Source organism: Galeopterus variegatus, unplaced genomic scaffold, assembly GCF_000696425.1.
Source record: "Galeopterus variegatus unplaced genomic scaffold, G_variegatus-3.0.2 Scaffold2189, whole genome shotgun sequence".
Lineage (NCBI taxonomy): Eukaryota > Metazoa > Chordata > Mammalia > Dermoptera > Cynocephalidae > Galeopterus > Galeopterus variegatus.
Genome location: NW_007728300.1, coordinates 45,537 through 65,288, shown reverse-complemented (window position 1 = coordinate 65,288; position 19,752 = coordinate 45,537). Strand labels below are relative to the sequence as shown.

General features: G+C 36.3%; 1 protein-coding gene across 1 annotated transcript in view; it reads right to left on the bottom strand.

Moving 5' to 3' along the window:
* Nucleotides 1–10,386, bottom strand: part of TMPRSS11A (transmembrane protease, serine 11A) — a 47,988-nt gene extending 37,602 nt beyond the window's left edge. Inside the window, exons 1-2 of the mRNA XM_008580879.1 lie at nt 10,308–10,386; nt 8,362–8,480 (exon numbers count right to left, since the gene is read on the bottom strand). Of these exons, the coding sequence (XP_008579101.1) occupies nt 8,362–8,480; nt 10,308–10,386 (198 nt within the window). The remainder of the gene's footprint in view (nt 1–8,361; nt 8,481–10,307) is intronic.
* Nucleotides 10,387–19,752: the final 9,366 nt, after the last annotated feature.

The window sequence follows — 19,752 nt, the reverse complement described above, 5'->3', positions numbered from 1 at the left end:
ACTCAAACAATTTAACTCTAAAAGAAAAAAAGTAATCTGATTAAAAAGTGGGTAAAGGAGCTGAATAGGCATTTCTCAAAGCAAGATATATAAATGGCCAACAGATAAACAAATGAAAAAATGCTCAATATCACTCAGCATCAGGGAAAAGCAAACCAAAGCCACATTGAGATATCATCTCACCTCAATTAGACTGGCCATTATCAAAAAGACAGAGAATAACAAATGCTGGCAAGAATGGAGAGAAAGGGGAACCCTCCAATACTGTTGGTGGGACTGTAAATTGGTGTAGCCAATTTATGGAAAATGGTATGGAAGTTCCTCAAACAATTATAGATAGAACTGTCATATGATCCAGAAATTTCACTGTTGGTTGTACACCCAAAGGAATGGAAATCATCAAGCCAAAGGGATATCTGCACTCCTGTGCTTATCAAAGCTCTGTTTACAATAGGCAAGAGTTGTAACTGACCTAAATGTTCATCATTAGATGACTGGATAAGGAAAATGTGATATATTTACATAATGGAATACTACTCTGCCATAAAAAGTAATGAAATACTGCCATTCACAGCAACGTGGATAACTTAGAGCAAATTATGTTAAGTGCAAAAAGCCAGTCATGGAAAGAGAAATACTGCATGTCCTCACTCATATGTGGCAGCTAAAATATAAACAAATAAATAAGAAAGAAGGAAAGAAATAGCAATCACAATTATAAGTTGAACTTTCAAAAGAAGAGAACAGAACTGAAGCTACCAAATGTGGGAAATGGGGAGGGGGAGGGGACATAAGGGGGGAATTGGTAAACAGCCATGAAAACTGATTGCTTTGTATAATGTTGAATATGTTAATTATCCTGATTTGAGCATCACATATAGCATACAGATGTTTATATTGAACTCTGTATGCCATGGATATGTACAATCAACTATGTTTCAATAAAAATAAAAAATAAAAAAACCCCATTTATACTACAAAGCTGTAGTAACCAAAAACAACATGGTAGTGGCATAAAAACAAACACTTGGACCAATGGAACAGAATAGAAAACTCAGAAATCAACCCAAGTACTCATAGCCAACTGATCTTTGTCAAAGGCAACAAGAACATACATTGTTGGGGAAATGACTGCCTCTTCAATAAATGGTGCTGGAAAAAACTGGTCATCCATATGCAGAAGAGTGAAACTAGACCTGCATCTCTCTCCATATACTGAAATCAGCTCAAAATAGATTAAAGATTTAAATGTAAGACCTGAAACTATAAAATTCCTAAAAACAAAACAAAACAAAAAAAACATAGGGGAAACCCTTTAGGAAGTAGGACTGGACAAAGACTTTATGAATAAGACACAAAAGAACAGGCAACAATAGAAAAAATAGAAAAACAAATGGGATTGCATTAGACCAAAAAGCTTCTGCACAGCAAAATAAACAATTAGCAGAGAGAAAAGACAACCTACAGAATGATAGAAAATATTTCAAACTATGCATCTGACAAGGACTAATATACAGAATATACAAGGAACTCAAACAACTCAAGTTTAAGAAAACAAATAACCTGACTAAAAAGTGGGCAAAGAAACTGAATAGGCATTTTTCATAGGAAGATGTGTGAATGGCCAACAGACACTTGAAAAAATGCTTGGCATCACTCAGCATCAGGGAAATGTGAACCCAAATCAACTGAGATAGCATCTCATGCCAGATACACTGGCCAGTATGAAAAAGACAGAGAATAACAAATGCTGAAGAGGATGCAGAGAAAGGGGAATCCTCCGAACTGTTGGTGGGACTGTAAATTAGTGCAGCCATTATGTAAAATAGTATGGAAATTCCTCAGACAACTACAGATAGAACTGCCATATGATCCAGCCATCCCACTACCAGGTATATATCCAAAAGAATGGAAATCATCATGTGAAAGGGATACCTGCACTCATATGTTTATCTTAGTTCTATTTGTAATAGCCAAGATATGAAACCAACCTAAATGTCTATCGACTGGTGACTGGATAAGGAAAATGTGGTAACTACACACAATGGACTACTACTCTGCCATTAGAAGAATGAAATGCTCTCATTTACAGCAACATTGATGAACTTAGAGAAAATCATGTTAAGTAAATAAGCCAGGCACAGAAAGACAAATACTGCATGTCTTCACTCATAAGTGGTAGCTAAAAAAACAAACAAATAAATAATAACAAGAAAGATACAACAGTCACAATAATTTGTTGACCTTTCAAAATGAGAGAAGAGAATTGAGCCCCCAGAGGTGAGTAAGGAGAAGGAGGATGGGAGGTTAGTGAGAAATTGTGAAGTGCCACAAGAAAGATTGCATTGTGTAGTGTTGAATATACTAATTATCCTGATTGCAGCATCTCGTTGCATGCAGTTACTGATATTCAGTGCTGTACCCCACAGTTATGTACTATCAATTATGTTTAACTAAATAAAAGGAAATAAAAACTTCCCTCAAAAAGCATACCCCTCACATCTTTCCTCCAAGTATAGATTGCTATGCGTGGCGTATATTTGCAAATCAACATCCCTCTTCCTCTGTCTATTGCAGTTGCTTCTACTGGTGCCTTCCTCATCAAAAACTGATATGGGGAAATGAAGATGAGAACTTTAGATAGTAAGTATGCCCAATGTATTGGTTAAAAAACACGATCTAGCACAGCATACGGGATTTGCAATCTTTATGGTGTTAAAAAGTTAAATGGAAGAAAAATTAGTATAGGTTTTGATAAATTTATACTATCTTTCAGGGTCCCTTCCTGACAGGTAGAGCATTTAGTGGAAAGAGCACATGTTTGGAGTTCCCTATAGAGCTTCAAACTTCCCCTCCATCATTTACTAGCCGTGGACCTGAACTTCAGAGGCTTGGTTCTCTTATGTGTAAAGTAGGGACAACAGTGCCTTCCTCGCAGTGTTACATGGCAAATTAGACATGAAATACACAACAATTAGCGCTTCCTTTCAGGATTCAGAGTAAACATGTTGAAGGCAGAGGTGGTGATACACATCTCCTTTCAGTCATACCTAATCTTCAATTACAGAATGAACAGAACTCTGAGCGCTTGAGTAAGAACTCAGCCGTGTTCTATATCCAATTTTTTAAAACTCTGAACATGAAGTTTCTTGCTAATCTCTGCTTATTTTTTCCCTCCCTCAAAGCTTCCAAATTCAATCTCTTCTCTCTAGGCATAGGGCCATAGCTTGACTCCAAGCATTGGCACCTTTTACTTCTCTTCCCATGTGCAATTCCAAATTTCAGGTAGTCTTTAACAGCTTTGCTAAGTTTAAGTTCACCTTGACCCAGCTGATTTTTCTCAGTTGACTTTCCTGTTGCAGAGTCCATCAGAGCCAAATCACTTGTGATTGCCTTCTAACTTTCTTCGAGAGTGTTCCTAAACTACATTTATCTCTTTGCATAACTTCCTGTTTCCAAATTCTTTGTCTCTACAAGTTTAGACAAATAGTCTCAAGAATATTTTGAGGATTATTTTGGGTCTTGTTTCTGGTGTTTCTGATACAAAGAAGATAAAATTTAGAATGCCTTGGGCACAGGAGCAGTGTTTTTTTAGTGGGGGGAGAAAACTCTTAGTAAATTCCCAGCTGGTACCACTGTTAAGGTAGATGGGGGTCACTGGCCCATGTTAATAGTATAAATTGAAAGAGAATAATGTACCAGGGATAAATACTTGACTTCTGGTATTTTGTGAGATAGTAGATGAAAAGTAAAATCACATAGTTGATTCCTTTGGATGACAAGCGTTATGGGGGACAGAAGTTTATTAAAAACAGAGATGCTAAAATCAGAATGTTATCATTCAAATGCTAACTGTATCATTTACTAGCTCTGTGACCTTGAGCAAATTAACCTTTTTGTACCTTGATTTTCTCATCTGTAAAACTGGGATAGTAATTGCACCTACCTCATAAGGTTGTTATTGAGGATTAACTAAAATAATACATATAAGGTGCTTAGTGTCGTGCTTGGCATTCAATATACGTTAGCTATTACTATTATGGTATTACAAATTTAGAACTTTCATATTTGTAACGATCTTTGGGATTTAAAATATTTTTGTTATTTCTAAAATGTATTCTCCAGGTGAAGCACTTCCTCAGTCAGTGATTCTAGTCAAATTTATAAAATCTGAATAATAATAAAAGTGATCTACCTATTTGGGAGTATCATGAATTATAGGTGTATGGTTACTGGAATCTTCTCTGAAGGATGATATGAAAAATGAGATCTGTCCCACTGCCTCAGGGAACTGGGAAGAGTTTCAGCAGTATCTGAGCATAAACTCATTTTACTTTTGCATCTCCGTTTGCATTCAAATCTGTTAAGCCCAAGTTATGAGGAAGAACAGGACCTACAACCTGTCTTTCTTCTGTCTAATTAGCACCCATAGAGAACGGAGAGAAGAATCTGGTTTTTCACTGGGACTTGGCAATGATAAACAGGAGTGGCTCAGGAAGAGGCACGAACCCTTCCTGTAATTCTTCCAAAGCTAATTTGGTGGGAGATGGAGAGTGAAGAATGCCTGCTTCATTTAAACAGGGGTAAAATAATACAAAGCCTTTCCTGACCATGGGAACCCTTGTTGATCTTCATTTTATTTGAAGTTCTTCCATACTTACTGTCCTCAACATACAATTTAGTCCTTAATTATATCATGTCATGCTGTTCAATTTCATGCATTACTCATATCTCACCAAAGTGATCGGGAGCAATTTGAGGAGACAGATCAGGTTTCCTCTTCTGCAAGATGCAGGTGCTGAGAAATGCAATAAGTTCAATACTCACACCATATATTGGGAAAAGCTCCAATTGTCTAGTTGGTTATATTAAAAAAAACCCCAGCTAACTATATGGAGTATAAACACTGGATCCTTGCCTAGCATCACGTTCAAAGGTGGATTCCAAATGCATTAAAGACCTCATGTAATAGGTAAAACTATAAAATTAATAGAAGTAAAATATTTTTGTGACTTAGATAGAGAGAAGGACTTAAAAAAAACCCTTCAAAACACTATCATACAGCAAAGGAAATTGATGAATATGATTACTTGAAAATTATGAATTTCTGTTTTATGAAGGACAACATGGTCAAAATTAATAGAAGACGGAATAGCTAAGTACAATGTCTACAACCAATACATATTAATATCTTGAAAACATAAGGAGTTCCTGTAAAGCAATAAAAATAAAATAAAAAAGCAACTCTTCATAGAAAAACAGAAAAAGAATATGTACAAGAAATTTATAGAAATGAAATCTCAAAAGGCTAATAAGTATATGTAATGATGCAAAAACACATTTGTAACTAGAAAAGTGCAAATTAAATCATGGATAAGATACTACTTTATGTCTATTAGGCTGGCAAAACTTAGAAAGTGAAATAATACCAAGGGCTGTGGACTGAATGTTTGTGTTTTCCCCAAATTCATATTTTGAGATCCTAACCCCAAGATGATAGTATTAGGAGATGGAGACTTTGGGAGGTATATTAGGTCATGAGGGTGGAGGCTTCATGAAAGAGATTAGAATCTTTATAAAAGAGAGTTCTCTCATGATGTCTGTCATCTGAGGACACAGCAAGAAGATGGTCTTATATGAGCCAGGAAGCAGGCCCTCACCAGACATGGAATCTGCTGTGCCTTGATCTTGGACTTGCAAGCCTACAGAACTGTGAGAAATTAATGTTTGCTGTTTAAACCACCCAGTCTATGGTATTTTTGTTATAGCATCCTTAACAGACTAAGACACCATATGCTGGCAAAGATGTGGGGACATAGGAACCCTCATGCACTCCGATAGGAGTGCACACTGATTCAGCCATTCGAAATAGCAATCCTATACCAATTAGTCAAATTAAGTATATGTATGCCCAGTGACACAGTAATTCTGCTCCCAGAAGTATTTGTATGGGTTCATCAGGGGAAAAGTAGGAATCTGTTTAGTGTAGCATTTATTGGGGTGACTGGCTGGTACGCAGGTAAAACATGGTACATATACACTATGAATCATCATGTAGCATTTAATAGCAATGAATTAGATGTGCATTTAGCAAAATGGACAGATCTTTAAGTTCTGAGTAAAAAAGGATGAAACAAAAGAGATTTATAACACAAAAGATAAGTCATAAGCTTGTGTACGTAAAACAACAAACTATATTTTTGAAGTAGTAAATACAAACAAAATAATATGCATGAAAAAGAATGGTTGCCTGAAGGCAGTGGGGTATGGGCTAATGTTATGAGTATAAAGGAGAATAAATAAACAATGACAACCAGAGAAAGACCTTGACCCATGATGATAATGTGTCACTGATTAACTCAGCCTCTGTATCAGAGGTTCCTTCACTCCTAGAAACACATGCTTAACTGAAACTTAAAACTTAAAAGCCCACTTTCTTTTTTGTTTTTCGTGTCAGGCAACGGATCGCAACCCTTGGTGTTGCGCCCGCACCTCGCTCAGCCAGTGAGCGGGAACCAGTCTGTATGTGGGATCCGAACCCTCGGCAGGAGCGCCGCCACGCTCCCAAGCGGCGCACTGTAGCAGTGCGCCACCGGGCCGGCCCAAAAGCCCACTTTCAAACAGTTTCTGCTACAGATGCACCTCTGCATTTTTCTCACTTCTTTTAAGACCGATTGCATTCCTGTCCATTTACTTAGGTAAAGAAAGAATTTCTTATTTAACTTAAAACAACAATAATGTTATCAGAATTCAACCTTCACAATAAATTTTAACATTTTTCATTGTTCAAAGAATTTGTTTATCTTTTTAACTAAGACAGGTTTAGATTTTTTTTTTTTTACTTTGAGGAGGTTATGTGGAGTCACTTAAGGTCAAGGTAGAGGAGATATTGGGGTATATCTGCAGGCTCCAGGTTCATTCTGGCATTCCTCAAGAATTGACTGCATATGCTATTTTCTAAGATTCTCTGAATATTAAAGAATGAGAGGGTGCATATCCATCTGTAAACATTAATTATTTGTTGGGATGGATGAGAATGCAAGATAAAATGTAAATGATTTAATGTTAATTAAAAATATAGATTATAAACACCATCTATATATTGCAATTGAGTATGCTATGTATAAAAGCAAATGGTGACATGAAAAAATGATAATTGATTTGAGAAAAAAATAATGGTTTGGAAAAAAATGGTTCTTTGACTAAAATAAACCAATGCAAGCACTCTTTACAATAGCCAAGAGCTGGAATCAGCCCAAATGTCCATCATCGGATGAGTGGATATGGAAAATATGGTATATCTACACAATGGAATACTACTCAGCTATAAAAATGAATGAAATACTGCCATTTGCAACAACATGGATGGACCTTGAGAGAATTATATTAAGTGAAACAAGTCAGGCACAGAAGAGAAATACCACATGTTCTCACTTATTGGTGGGAGCTAAAAATAAATAAATAAATTCACTCACACACACAAAAAATAACCGGGGGGTGGGGAAGATATAACAACTACAATTTTTTTTTGAAGTTGTTACAACAAGCAAACGGAAAGGACATTACTGGGTGGGAGGGGGGAGAGGGAGGAGGGAGGGAGGTGTCGGTGACGGGCCATAATAATCAACCACATTGTATATTGACAAAATAAAAATTTAAAGGAAAAAAATAAAATAAAATAAACCAATGCACCTGTCAGTTTTTCCATTTTAAAATAACCATACCTCTGTGCTTCCTTGTCAGGGAAGTTAATCTGAACTTAGTTTTTGAATGAGAGTTTATGGGCAGAACTATTACACAACTGAGGGGGGCAGTCTTGTATTTTAGCTTGAACAAAATTGTTAGCATTTTAACTTGAATATTATATAATAGGTCTGAAGTTTTTGTTTTTATTAATACATTTGCAAGATAAAAATAACATTTTTGGTCGTTCTTTTCTCACATACTCTAAAAATACTCAAAATCTTAAAATGTGGTCTTAAAAAAAAGCATGTGGTCTTATAAATAACCAGTTCTGGTATGGTTAGGCTTTTCCATTAGGGAAATATTGTTCTGAAATTGGGGGAGCAATCGGCTAAGGTATCATGGCCTCAGTTCTCTCACCTTTAAATGAGATGTTTGAGTTAGAAAGAGTGGCTTATCAGAAACATTCAGTTGTTAGGCAGATTTTCTTACTCCCCTTTTCCCACCAACCCATTCCATCAGAAACTGTTTAAGCAGGTCTGGAGTGGAGTCTAGGAATCTGCAAGATGATTCCAATCTAGGTGGTCCGAAAACCATGTTTTTAGAAATGAGAGTAATGATCCAGAAAATCCCTTCCACCTGCATTATTGTACAATAAAAATAAATTTGCCAACTTACCAAATTTTCACTTATCTCCCTTAAGCCCTTAAGTTGATATGTGCTGTTTTGTCCAGAATTGCTATTGATTCGTACATCTGAAATTTTGAAGGTGCCATGATAATACTCCATTTTCTGGCCTGTGATGAAAAATGAAAAGTAGGAAATTGATATGGAAAAAGATTTCAGGATCTAAGACCTAGTTATAATGGAGTTAATATGAAGTCTTGACTATATCACTGAGCTTCTATCTAATTGAATTTTATAAAAAAATAACAAATGTTTTACATTTATAATAGTAGCTGGCATTTATTGAGTGCCTACTATATACCGGGAACTGTTCTATGCAGTTTATATACATTAACCCATTTGACCCTCACAAAAGTTCTCCTAGACTGGCCTTGCCTCCATTGTACAGATGAGGAAAGTAAGGCACAGAGGTGTTAACTAACTTTCTCTATGTTATACAACAAATAGGTAACCTATCCAAGTTTTAAACCCAGACACTCCAGTCCTAGAGCTTAAACATTTCATTACTACATTGCCCCTTGCTGAGTTGAAATGTTTACCACCATATACTCTACTGGAAGGAGAGGTAAATATACGTCCTCGTAAATTTTTATTTGTAATGAGAAAGTAAGATACACTAAAAACCATGAAAGAAAGTCTAGGGGAAAAGCTGCCTGGGGTTGAAGGTGTGAATAGCATGCCACAGAGACAAGTCAACAAGGTATCTGGCTGGCTATCAGGAAAGATAGGAAAAAAGTTAGCAGTGGAGACTCCTGAGAATTTGGTAATCTTAGGAATACGGCTCAGAGGGGGAAAGAAAGCTACACAGAGTTAACAGTAGAGAATGGAGCAACCACAAAACAATCATCATGTTTTGGAAGGCTGACTCAGGGAGGAAGCAATGGGTTTCCCAACTGTGGACCTAAGAGAGAAAGAGGGAGCTCAGAACTGCGTAGTTCCTAAGCGGAACACCTCTGACGCTTTTTGGTCCCTCAATTGCTTATCTGTATTATCCATACTGTTATCAAACCTTAATCTCATTTTAAAGGGGTTTTTGTGCAACTGTATTCACTGACCTGAGAATCTTTTGCCATTGGCATATACTACAACTGATGTTGTCATATGCAGACTAGGACTATGATCTTAAGCCCTTTAAAGCTCCTAATAGAATCTTCACTCCCCCATCAAGTCTATGGAAGGTGACAACAGATAAGACCATTCGAGTTAGCAGCCTGAGTTAGTCATTTTATCACATACATCCATGTGAGAGTGACATTGTGAAGATTTGTCAAATAAGTAAATGATTTGTACTCTGCACAGAGAGATGCAATATAAAAAGAGAGAATTCTGAAATGCATTGTGTGATTATGAATATATTAGGCAATAAAAACAATTCCTGAATATTGTTTTGGGAAAAGTAATTTTTTCTCTTTAAAAATAAATGATAATAGTGTCATACCTATAGTTTATCAGTCATTTTGAAACTCATTATTTCTTTAGACATGTGATTTTCTTTTGCCCTAGAAATGTTGGTGGACAGAAATGATGGTCATGAATAAAAGACCCAGTTTTAATAACTAATTTATCACAATTTTCACTTCAATATGTAATGAATAATGAAAGTTGTTAATTATGACTAATAGTACATTTCAGACAATTATTATTTTCGATCTTTTGTCAAGATTCTCAAAAGAATAAAGGATTGGGAACTTCAAGGAGATAAGAAATTTGTCTTCTTTGCTTAATACTGTATCCTGAGTACCCAGAAAAGTATTGTATATAATAGGCATTCAGTAATTATTTCTTGATGAAATGACTGAATAAATTTTAAAATATTCTGATGTGGACATTCAAAGGTAAAAGTACACATATTTTTGGGTTAAATTACATTTACATATGCAAATGAAGCTTTGCAGAAAAATGAAATCAAACTAAGCATGATCACTCCTTTTACCTACCAGGGATTAAGAAGTGAGCCAGAAGAGCGATGGTTACCACCACCACGGACAGTAACAGCACAACAAGAAGGGCGGTCATCCATGGCTTCAGATCTCTGCTTCTGGAGCCAAATCCTCTTGTTCTGCAAAAAGGATAGTCCACTAGGTACTCTAATATTGTAGGGTTATTGGTTTTCTGGTTCTCCTTGGATAAGTTCAAGTTGCTCTATTCTGCTTTTCCCAGCAAGAAGACATCTGTCTTCAATTTTGGTAAAGGTCACCTTGGTCTGAGGGGAGATGTTAAAAGATCAGGATCTGGTAATCTATAATGGTGCTCCTGGTTTCTATTTCTAGAGGCATTTGGTGGCCTCTCTGTTGTGGCCAGGCCTGACTTCCAGCAGTGTGGTCCAAAATAGTACACATGCTTGAAAAAGCACCATTTCTTTCTTTCTCCAACACTTTGTTATCTCTTTTTTGTCTATCCTTTTAGAGTTTACAAAGTGATTTCCCATACATTATCTCATTTACTTTTTATATTTTATTTTTCACTCTATATTACGAAAATTTTCAGACACATAGAAAATTAGAAAGAATAGCATAACTAAACACCCATATATTTATCACATCATTTTATCAATGTTAACTTATTTGCTGTGTTCTCTTTGTTCATTTTTTGCTGCTGTATTTATTTTAAAGTAAAATAAGACATCATGACTTTTCACCAACTCATTATTATAAACAATTAGGATATTTCCAACCTAACTACAATACCATTAACAATTATAAAAGATGAATAATATTTTTCTAATATCTTCTAATACCCAGTCCATCTTCAAATTTCCTCTATTGTCCTTATATTTATAGATGGTTTGTACAAACCAGGACATAATCGAGGACCATGTATTATACTTGCTTGTTATTTGTTTTAAATCTCTTTAATCTAAAAGAGTTCTGTTTCAATGGGATTATATCAAACTAAAAAGCTTCTGTACAGCAAAGGAAACAATCAACAGAGTGAATAGGCAACATACAGAATGGGAGAAAATATTTGCAAACTATACATCTGACAAAAAATTAATATCCAAAATATACAAAGAACTCAACTTCACTGTAAAAAACAATCCAATTAAAAAATGGACAAAGGAGCTAAATAGACATTTCTCAAAGGAAGACATACAAATGACCAACAGGTACACAAAAAAATGCTTAACATCACTAATCATCAAGGAAATGTAAATCAAAGCCACTTTGAGATATCAGTTAGATATCAAACCAGTTAGACTGGCTATTATCAAAAACACTGAGAATAACAAATGCTGGTGAGGATGTGGAGAAAAGTGAACTCTTCTACACTGTCAGTGGGATTGTAAGTTAGTACAGCCATTACAGAAAACAGTATGGAGGTTTCTCAAACAACTATGGGTAGAAATACCATATGATCCAGCAATACCACTACTGGATACATACTCAAAGGAATGGAAATCATCATGTGAAAGGGATATCTGCACTTGGTTACAATAGCCATAGTTGGAACCAACCTAGATGTCTATTGACAAACAGTTGGATAAGGAAAATGTGGAACATATACCCAATGGAACACTATTCAGTCATAAAAAAGAATGAAATTCTGCCATTTGCAGCAACATGGATGAGTTTGAAGAAAATTATGTTCAGTGAAACAAGCCAGGCACAGAAAGAGAAATACTGCATGTTCTTACTCATAAGTGGGAGCTAAGAAGGAAGGAAAGAAGGAAGGAAGGAAGGAAGGAAGGAAGGAAGGAAGGAAGGAAGGAAGGAAAGAAAGAAAGAAAGAAAGAAAGAAAGAAAGAAAGAAAGAAAGAAAGAAAGAAAGAAAGACCACAATAAAACATTGAAATTTCAGAAGGAGAGAATAGACCTATAGTTACTAGAGGTGGGAAAGGAGGAGGGGGTGAGGGGGTGAAGGGTTAGGGAGTAATTAGGCAAGGGATACAAAGAGTAATTATGATTTGTAATGATGAACATGCTAATAATATTGATTAGATCAGCACATATGGTATACAAATACTGAGTCAACTCTATCACATAAATATGTATAATCAAAAATAAATAGATAAATATTTTAGGATTAAAAAAAGAGTTCTGTTTCCTTTTTGATTTTTAGAGACATTGACTTGATGAAGAGTGAATGCTAGCTGTCTTTTAAAATGCCCCACCTTCTGGGCTTTTCTGACTTCTTGCTTGTGGTGTCATTTAACTTGTTCTTCAGTCTCTCTCATTTCCAGTAAGCTGGAATTTAGATCTAAAGCCTTGATTAGATTTTAGTTAAATTCATTTGGCAAGAATACTTTGAATGTGGTGCTGAATACTTTATATTGTATCCCACCAGGAATAGAGAAAATTTCCACAATTTTGGATGAAAAAATAACTCTTCGCTTTTATTCTAGTATTGTATGATCAATGATAGTGCTAAACACAATGTATCAAGTATTTGTTTGCATGTATGTTCACTTACAGTTAATTTCCTCAACGGGCTGGATTAAGACCTAATAAAGTGCCTGGTGCAGAGTAGGAATTTTATAAATCTGTGAGAGTCAGGAAGGTATTCTATCAACCTTACATATGAAATGACAGAGGCTAAGAGAGAGGATACCTGATGTGTTAGTGTCAAGTGGCTTAGAAGGGCCACTTAATAGGTCATCTAACTCATTGTCTAGTGCTCCCTCTCTAAAAGTTTTTATTGTAATGAACTTTTTAAAAATCTATTTCATTAGAGTCTATCTTTTCATGTGTATATGTTGATAACCTAAATTCTTTGGGAGCAGAAGATATTTTTCATATTCCTTCACAGGATTTATTGCAATGCTTTGCTCTAAGTATACTTTTAGTAAATATTGGTTGATTTACAAGAAGATTTTCTTTTGAATATAAAATCCTTTTTATATTCAAATGCCAGAATACTAAGAAGATGATAATTTTGGGATCAGTAATGAATTTAGGCAATAAACTAGTGGAAATTGAGAGACCTGAATTCTGTTGGGTGTGGAAAATATTGACTGTGTGTGTGCAATGACTGATTAAAAAGAATCTAGATTTTACTTAAGGAGTTTTATTGTTTCAGGATGTATATTTAGTTCTTTAATCCATTTTGAGTTGATTTTGATATATGGTGAAAGATACAGGTCTAGTTTCATTCTCCTGCATAGGAGTATCCAATTTTCCCAGCACTACTTGTTGAAAAGGCAGTCTCTTCCCCAGTATGTAGATTTCCTGCCTTTGTCAGAGATCAGATGGCTGTAGGCATATGGATTGATTTCTGGGTTGTCTATTTTATTCCATTGATCCGTGTGTCTATTTTTTATGTCAGTACTATGCTGTTTTGGTTATTATAGCTTTGCAATATAGTTTAAAGTCAGGTAGTGTTATGCCTCCAGCTTTATTTATTTATTTTGCTCAGGATTGCTTTGGCTATGTGTGGTCTTTTGTTGTTCCATATAAATGTCTGGATAGCTTTTTCCACCTCAGAGAAGAACATCATTGGAATTTTGATGGGGATTGCATTGAATCTATAGATCACTTTGGGTAACATGGACATTTTCACAATGTTAATTCTTCCAATCCAAGAGCAAGGGATATCCTTCCATCTTCTTGTGTCCTCTTTAATTTCTCTCAACAGCAGTTTGTAGTTCTCTGCATAGAGATTTTTTACATCCTTGGTCAGCTTTATTCCTAAGTATATTATTTTTTTGTTGGCTATTGTAAATGGGCTAGCTTTCTTGATTTATTTTTCTGCATGTTCACTATTGGAGTATAGAAATGATACTGATTAGTGGGTACAGACTTCATGAATGGGACCCAAAAAGCACAGGCAACTATAGGAAAAATAAACAAATGGGATTATATGAAACTAAAAAGATTCTGCATAGCAAAAGAAACAATCAGCAGAGTAAAAAGACAACCAAGAGAGTAGAAGAAAATATTTGCAAAATATACATCTGACAAGGGATTAATATCCAGAATATATAAGGAACTCAAACAATTTTAGAGCAAAAAACCCAAATAACCCAATTAAAAAATGGGCAAAGGAGCTGAATAGGCATTTCTCAAAGGAAAATATATGAATGGCCAACAGACACATGAGAAAATGCTCAACCTCACTCATCAGGGAAATGCAAATCAAGGCCACTTTGAGATACCATCTCACTCCAGTTAGGATGGCTAACATCCAAAAGACTGAGAATGATAAATGCTGGAGAGGTTGCGAAGGAAAAGGAACTCTTATACACTGTTGGTGGGGCTGCAAAATGGCGCAGGCTTTATGGAAAATGGTATGGAGGTTCCTCAAACAATTACAGATAGATCTACCATATGACCCAGCTATTCCACTGTTGGGAATATACCCAGAGGAATAGAAATCATCATGCTGAAGGGATACCTGTACTCCAATGTTTATTGCAACTCTACTTACAATAGCCAAAAGTTGGAACCAGCCCAAATATCCATCATCTGATGACTGGATAAGGAAACTGTGCTATATCTATACAATGGAATATGACTCTGCTATAAAAAAGAACGGAATACTACCATTCACAACAACAAGGATGGACTTAGAGAAAATTATATTAAGTGAAACAAGTCACGCACAGAAAGAGAAATACCACATGTTCTCACTTATTTGTGGGAGCTAAAAATAAATAAATAAATAAACACACAAACAAATCAAGGGGGTGGGTGGGAAGAAGATAGAATGACCACAAAAATTCCTTGAACTATTTAAGTCAAGTGAACAGATATGATGGGGGTGGAGGGGGGAGAGGAACTGGTAAAGGGGCATGAAAATCAAGTACATTGTATATTGAGAAGTAAAATAAAAAATATAAATAAAAATAAATAAATAAAAATAAACAAACCTGTTCAAATAGAAAAAAAAAATCTAGAGAATTGGCTGTGGAAAGGAAGCATGTCCTCTGATGGACAAAAGCTGACACACTCCAATGTAATAACAAACAGAAGCTCCATGGGGTGTGACATTACTTAACCTCTTAATTGGTTTGAAACCTAAATTCAGAAGTGAAAGAGACCTTAAAGATTATTAGTATAATTCAATGACTTTCAAACAGGGTAACTGAGGTCCAGAGGTGATTAAGTAATTCCTCCAGTATAACAGAACTAGTAGTCATCTCAAACTCAGGTCTTGTAACTTCTCAGACAGGAATTTATTCTCAGTGCCAGAATGCTTCTCCAGTGATGGCATTTGAATTCTTAAATACTTTTATCATTTATGTACTCATCTTTTCACTCATTCATACATTATTTATTTTATCCTTCATTTTCTCAGGAAAGCTTATCAGTATGTCACCAAGTCATGTGAAAACAAAAAAGGACCAAGGAGAAAGGCGAGAACTCAAGGAAATTTACAAGCTTTGAAATCTATCTTCCCATCATAGCAAAGTTCCCTTGAATAGGGAAAATGGAGAAAGTAGATGACAGGAAGATCACACCCCCAGCTTCCCAGACACACATAAACTCATGCTATTGCATACTGAATGGTGGAATCATAAGCAGAAGAGCAATTCAGAACCCTTAACCTACTACTGTTCAAGGTCCATGGCAGTCACATCTTCAAATCCCATAGAAGGAGCTCGGAGCATCTGGGGGGAAATGGTGACCAACAGACTGAAGCTAACTGACTGTGTTGTCAGTTAGAGTGTTTCTTCTTTCGAGAAACCCTTTGAGGAATATATCCCATGCACAACGCCAAATTACAAAAGCTATAGGAGCCATAGGTTAAAGCTGCAGCTAATTAATCCTATATGAATAAACTTTCAATTTACTACCATCTTCTATAGATACAAACAAACACTACATGAAAGTAAAAATGTATTATCGCTTTCCCATTCTGGAGAGGTTGTGTTAGTTATTCACATAATGTAACTTCAAATTTGAAAAGAAAGACACTTAGAATCTAGCCTATGAATAAGAAGAGATGAACCACTTTGCAGGTGCATTTTTTTTTCCTGCTTTTCTTGTACCCATAAAGCAAACATAAGTGGATTAATTTTCTATTACTGTTTAACAAATTACCACACTCTTAGCAGCTTAAAGAAACACCCATTTATTTATTTATTTATTATTATTATTTTTGTCTTTTTCCGTGTCTGGCAACGGATCGCAACCCTCAGTGTCGCCCCTGTACCGGACCGAGACCGGCAACGGGATTGCAGCCCTTGGCGTTGCTCCCGCGCCTCGCTCAGCCAGTGAGCGGGAACCGGTCCGCATGTGGGATCCGAACCCTCGGCGGGAGCGCCGCCGCTTCCCAAGCGGCGCACTATAACAGTGCGACACCGGGCCTGCCCTGAAACACCCATTTATTAGCTCACGCTTCTGTATGTGGTATGGTTGGGTTTTCTGCTCAGGATCTCATGTGGCTGAAATCAATGTGTTGATCGGGACTCCTGTCTCATCTGAGATTTGTGATCCTCTTCCAAGCTCATTTAGATATTAGGCAGAACTCAGTTCCTTGAAGCTGAGCTGATGTCCCAGTTTTCTTGCTGGCTGTGGGACACAGGCCTCTTCTACCTACCACATGCCATCCCTGCCAGGTGACCCCCTCCATCTTCTAAGCCAGCAATGGGGAATTTCCCTCCCATCAAATCTCTCTTATACTCTGAATCTCTCTCTCCAGGTAAAGCCCAGTCCTTTTTAAGGTATCACTTGATTAGGTTAGGCTCACCAAGGACATTCTCCCAATCTTAAAGTCAACTGATTTGGAATCCTAATTATATCTTTAAAATCCTCTCACAGCAGCATCTTGAATAGTGCTTGAATAACTGGACAAGGTATTTGTACACTAGTGGGTGGGAATCTTACAGGCCATCTAAGAATTCTGGCTAACACAACTGAGAATATTATGACTTTCATGAAAATGGACAGAAACCTACAACCTTTGAAAAGGACATGTGATTGAAATTTTCTTTAGTTTTTGTAGGGGTGATGGCGGAAAACTATCCTATGAAAAGGGAATTCTATGTTAAGCATAGAAATAAAAGGAGGCTAAGAGTTATTTTATTCATGTAACAATTTGGGGAATATGAGGTGAACTTGTAGAAATTAAAATGGGAAGACGGTTTACGGTAATCCCTGATTATGGCCTAATTGGCACTCTGCATTCTTTTAAGGAAAGGGCAAGTACAAATGATCATTATCCTGAGTAACACGACCTATAATCTTCGTGAAATCCAATTTACCATATCCATTATGCCTTCCTTAAGTTTGATTTTTCAGTGTTTAGAAGGGTGTATTCATGGCATGTTTTTTCTAAAGATATTGTCAATGCAAACATGGTGATAATTCAAATGATTCTGTGACTTTGCCTTCTGTGATCGTGAAGACTGAAAGGTGCACATGTTGAAGAATATAGAGGGTGGTATAAATTATTACTGCTCAGAGTTGGGATATGCAGTTCCTCGGTAACAATGCTCTACACTGATGACTTCTATATATGTGAGTTCCAAGACAACTTGAATGAAGCAAAAGTCATTATGGATTCCCTACTCCATGGGGATTTTTCTGTTCCTAGAAAAGCCTTCCCCAAAAGGCAGCCACTTTGACTGCCCCACCTTCAACCACATGTCCTTTATCATTTTATTTATAAGCTTCAAATCTTGCCTCTTTCAGGATTATTTTTCTGCCTTCTTGTAGATATCATTTACACAAATCTAGATGCATGTGACTAGTATTCAAATGCCAATTTACAGACAGATTATGTTCCCATAAATCTTCATAAAGACAGTTTTTTGAAGTTCAAAATACACTATCTGATTTAAAAAGGAATCATTGGTCAGCCTCACAGGCCAACCTACAAGTTTACTTAACTCCTAATGTAACTGAACAAAGGTGCTAAATGTACTGAATTCCAGGGAGCCATTTCATGCAGAAAACTTGCTCCCCTTTTCCTAGCCTGGAATCGATTCCTAAAGAAAAGTTCTTACAGAAACAAGTGCCAAATCTCCTTCCACCGATGAATATTGTGGTTTCCTTTGAGCAGCTGAATTTAGCCATTTGCCACAAGGAAAGCAACCTTCTGTGTGACTTAATATACTCTGATATGTGAACATCTGTTTAGGTAAGGTACTCTATGACTCTTTTAGAATCGCCATTTAATACCCAAAGTGATAGGAACAAGAACTACTATTTAGGAAGTGCCTACTTTGCAGGGGTTGTTGATACGTTATCACATCTCATCCTCAAAACACTCTTGTCAGTAGAATTATTCGTCATTATTTTACAGGTGAAAACTTAATTAGTTCACACAGCTCTTATTCAGTTAGAACCTAACTTTGGCTACTATGACTCATTTTTCTCTGTAATATGAAACTGCCTTTTGAGGGAGTTTTTTCTTTTTTTCAGAACAGGCTCCTTATTATCCCAAGTGAATAATTTGTTAAATTTCAAGCAGCAGAAAAGGTAAGTAAAGGGCTTTGTGAAATAAGGGTAGAGGTGGTTTTATAGATCAGAAATTCCACCCGCCTTCATTGTGGTTAAGTCTTGAATTTGATTTTGCTTTCTTATCTTCTCCCTTTCCACTGGCTTTAATTTCTCTTTTACTTTCAAAATGTTAGGATTCCCTTCTTCCTCCTCACCCAAGAGGATCCCATAATGGTGGCTAAAATAATGTGGATGGAAAGAGGGCTGTGAGGCAGGTGTGTACAGGGAAAATTAATGACCATATTTGGGGTTATCTGTAAAGCCTCAAAGTTTTTTATTTAATTGGACACGTTTTTCTGTGTTGCCACGTGTGCTCTATATGTTTTAATTCTTGCTATGTTATGTGTCCACATATCTTCTTCCTTCAAAGTGTGTAAGATCTTGAAGATAGTGAATAAACCACATACAGTACTAGGGCATTTCTCAGCAGTGTTCCCAAGTGGTGGGGGAAGGGAGGTTTCTCATATTTAAACAGGTTTGGAAAAAATTGTTTAAATAAGGTTAAATAGGATCTTCACTTCTGGAAGTCTTAGAGCCTTTAATGGTTTCAAATAAGAGTAAATATGAACAGCTTTTCAGTCCTGGTTTTTTATACATCCTGGTTACAACTATAATCCCGTCCCATTGCCTAATACACCACCTACCTCTTAAATACTTAAAAAGTATTTGTTGGATTGGATTGAGATAAAAGTTTTCCAAATACACTTTTTACCACCATCTCTCCTGATATTTCTTGAGATTCTTCTGTCCCACAGAGCAGTTTTGAAAAAGTGGCTCTAAATGTTTTCTCACCAGTGTGATACTCTATGGAGTACTTTGTTGTCGGGAAGGTTAACAAAAGGAGAAGAAACAAAGAAAACTTCTTATATTCCTTCTGTAACTCCCAGATATGGGTGGGGCTGAGGTGGAGCAAAGACGAAGGTACAAAGTTGCCTAAGATCTCATTGTAAGTCTAGACAAAAGATGGCTTTCTGTGGGAAATGATGAAGAGATTCAGGGT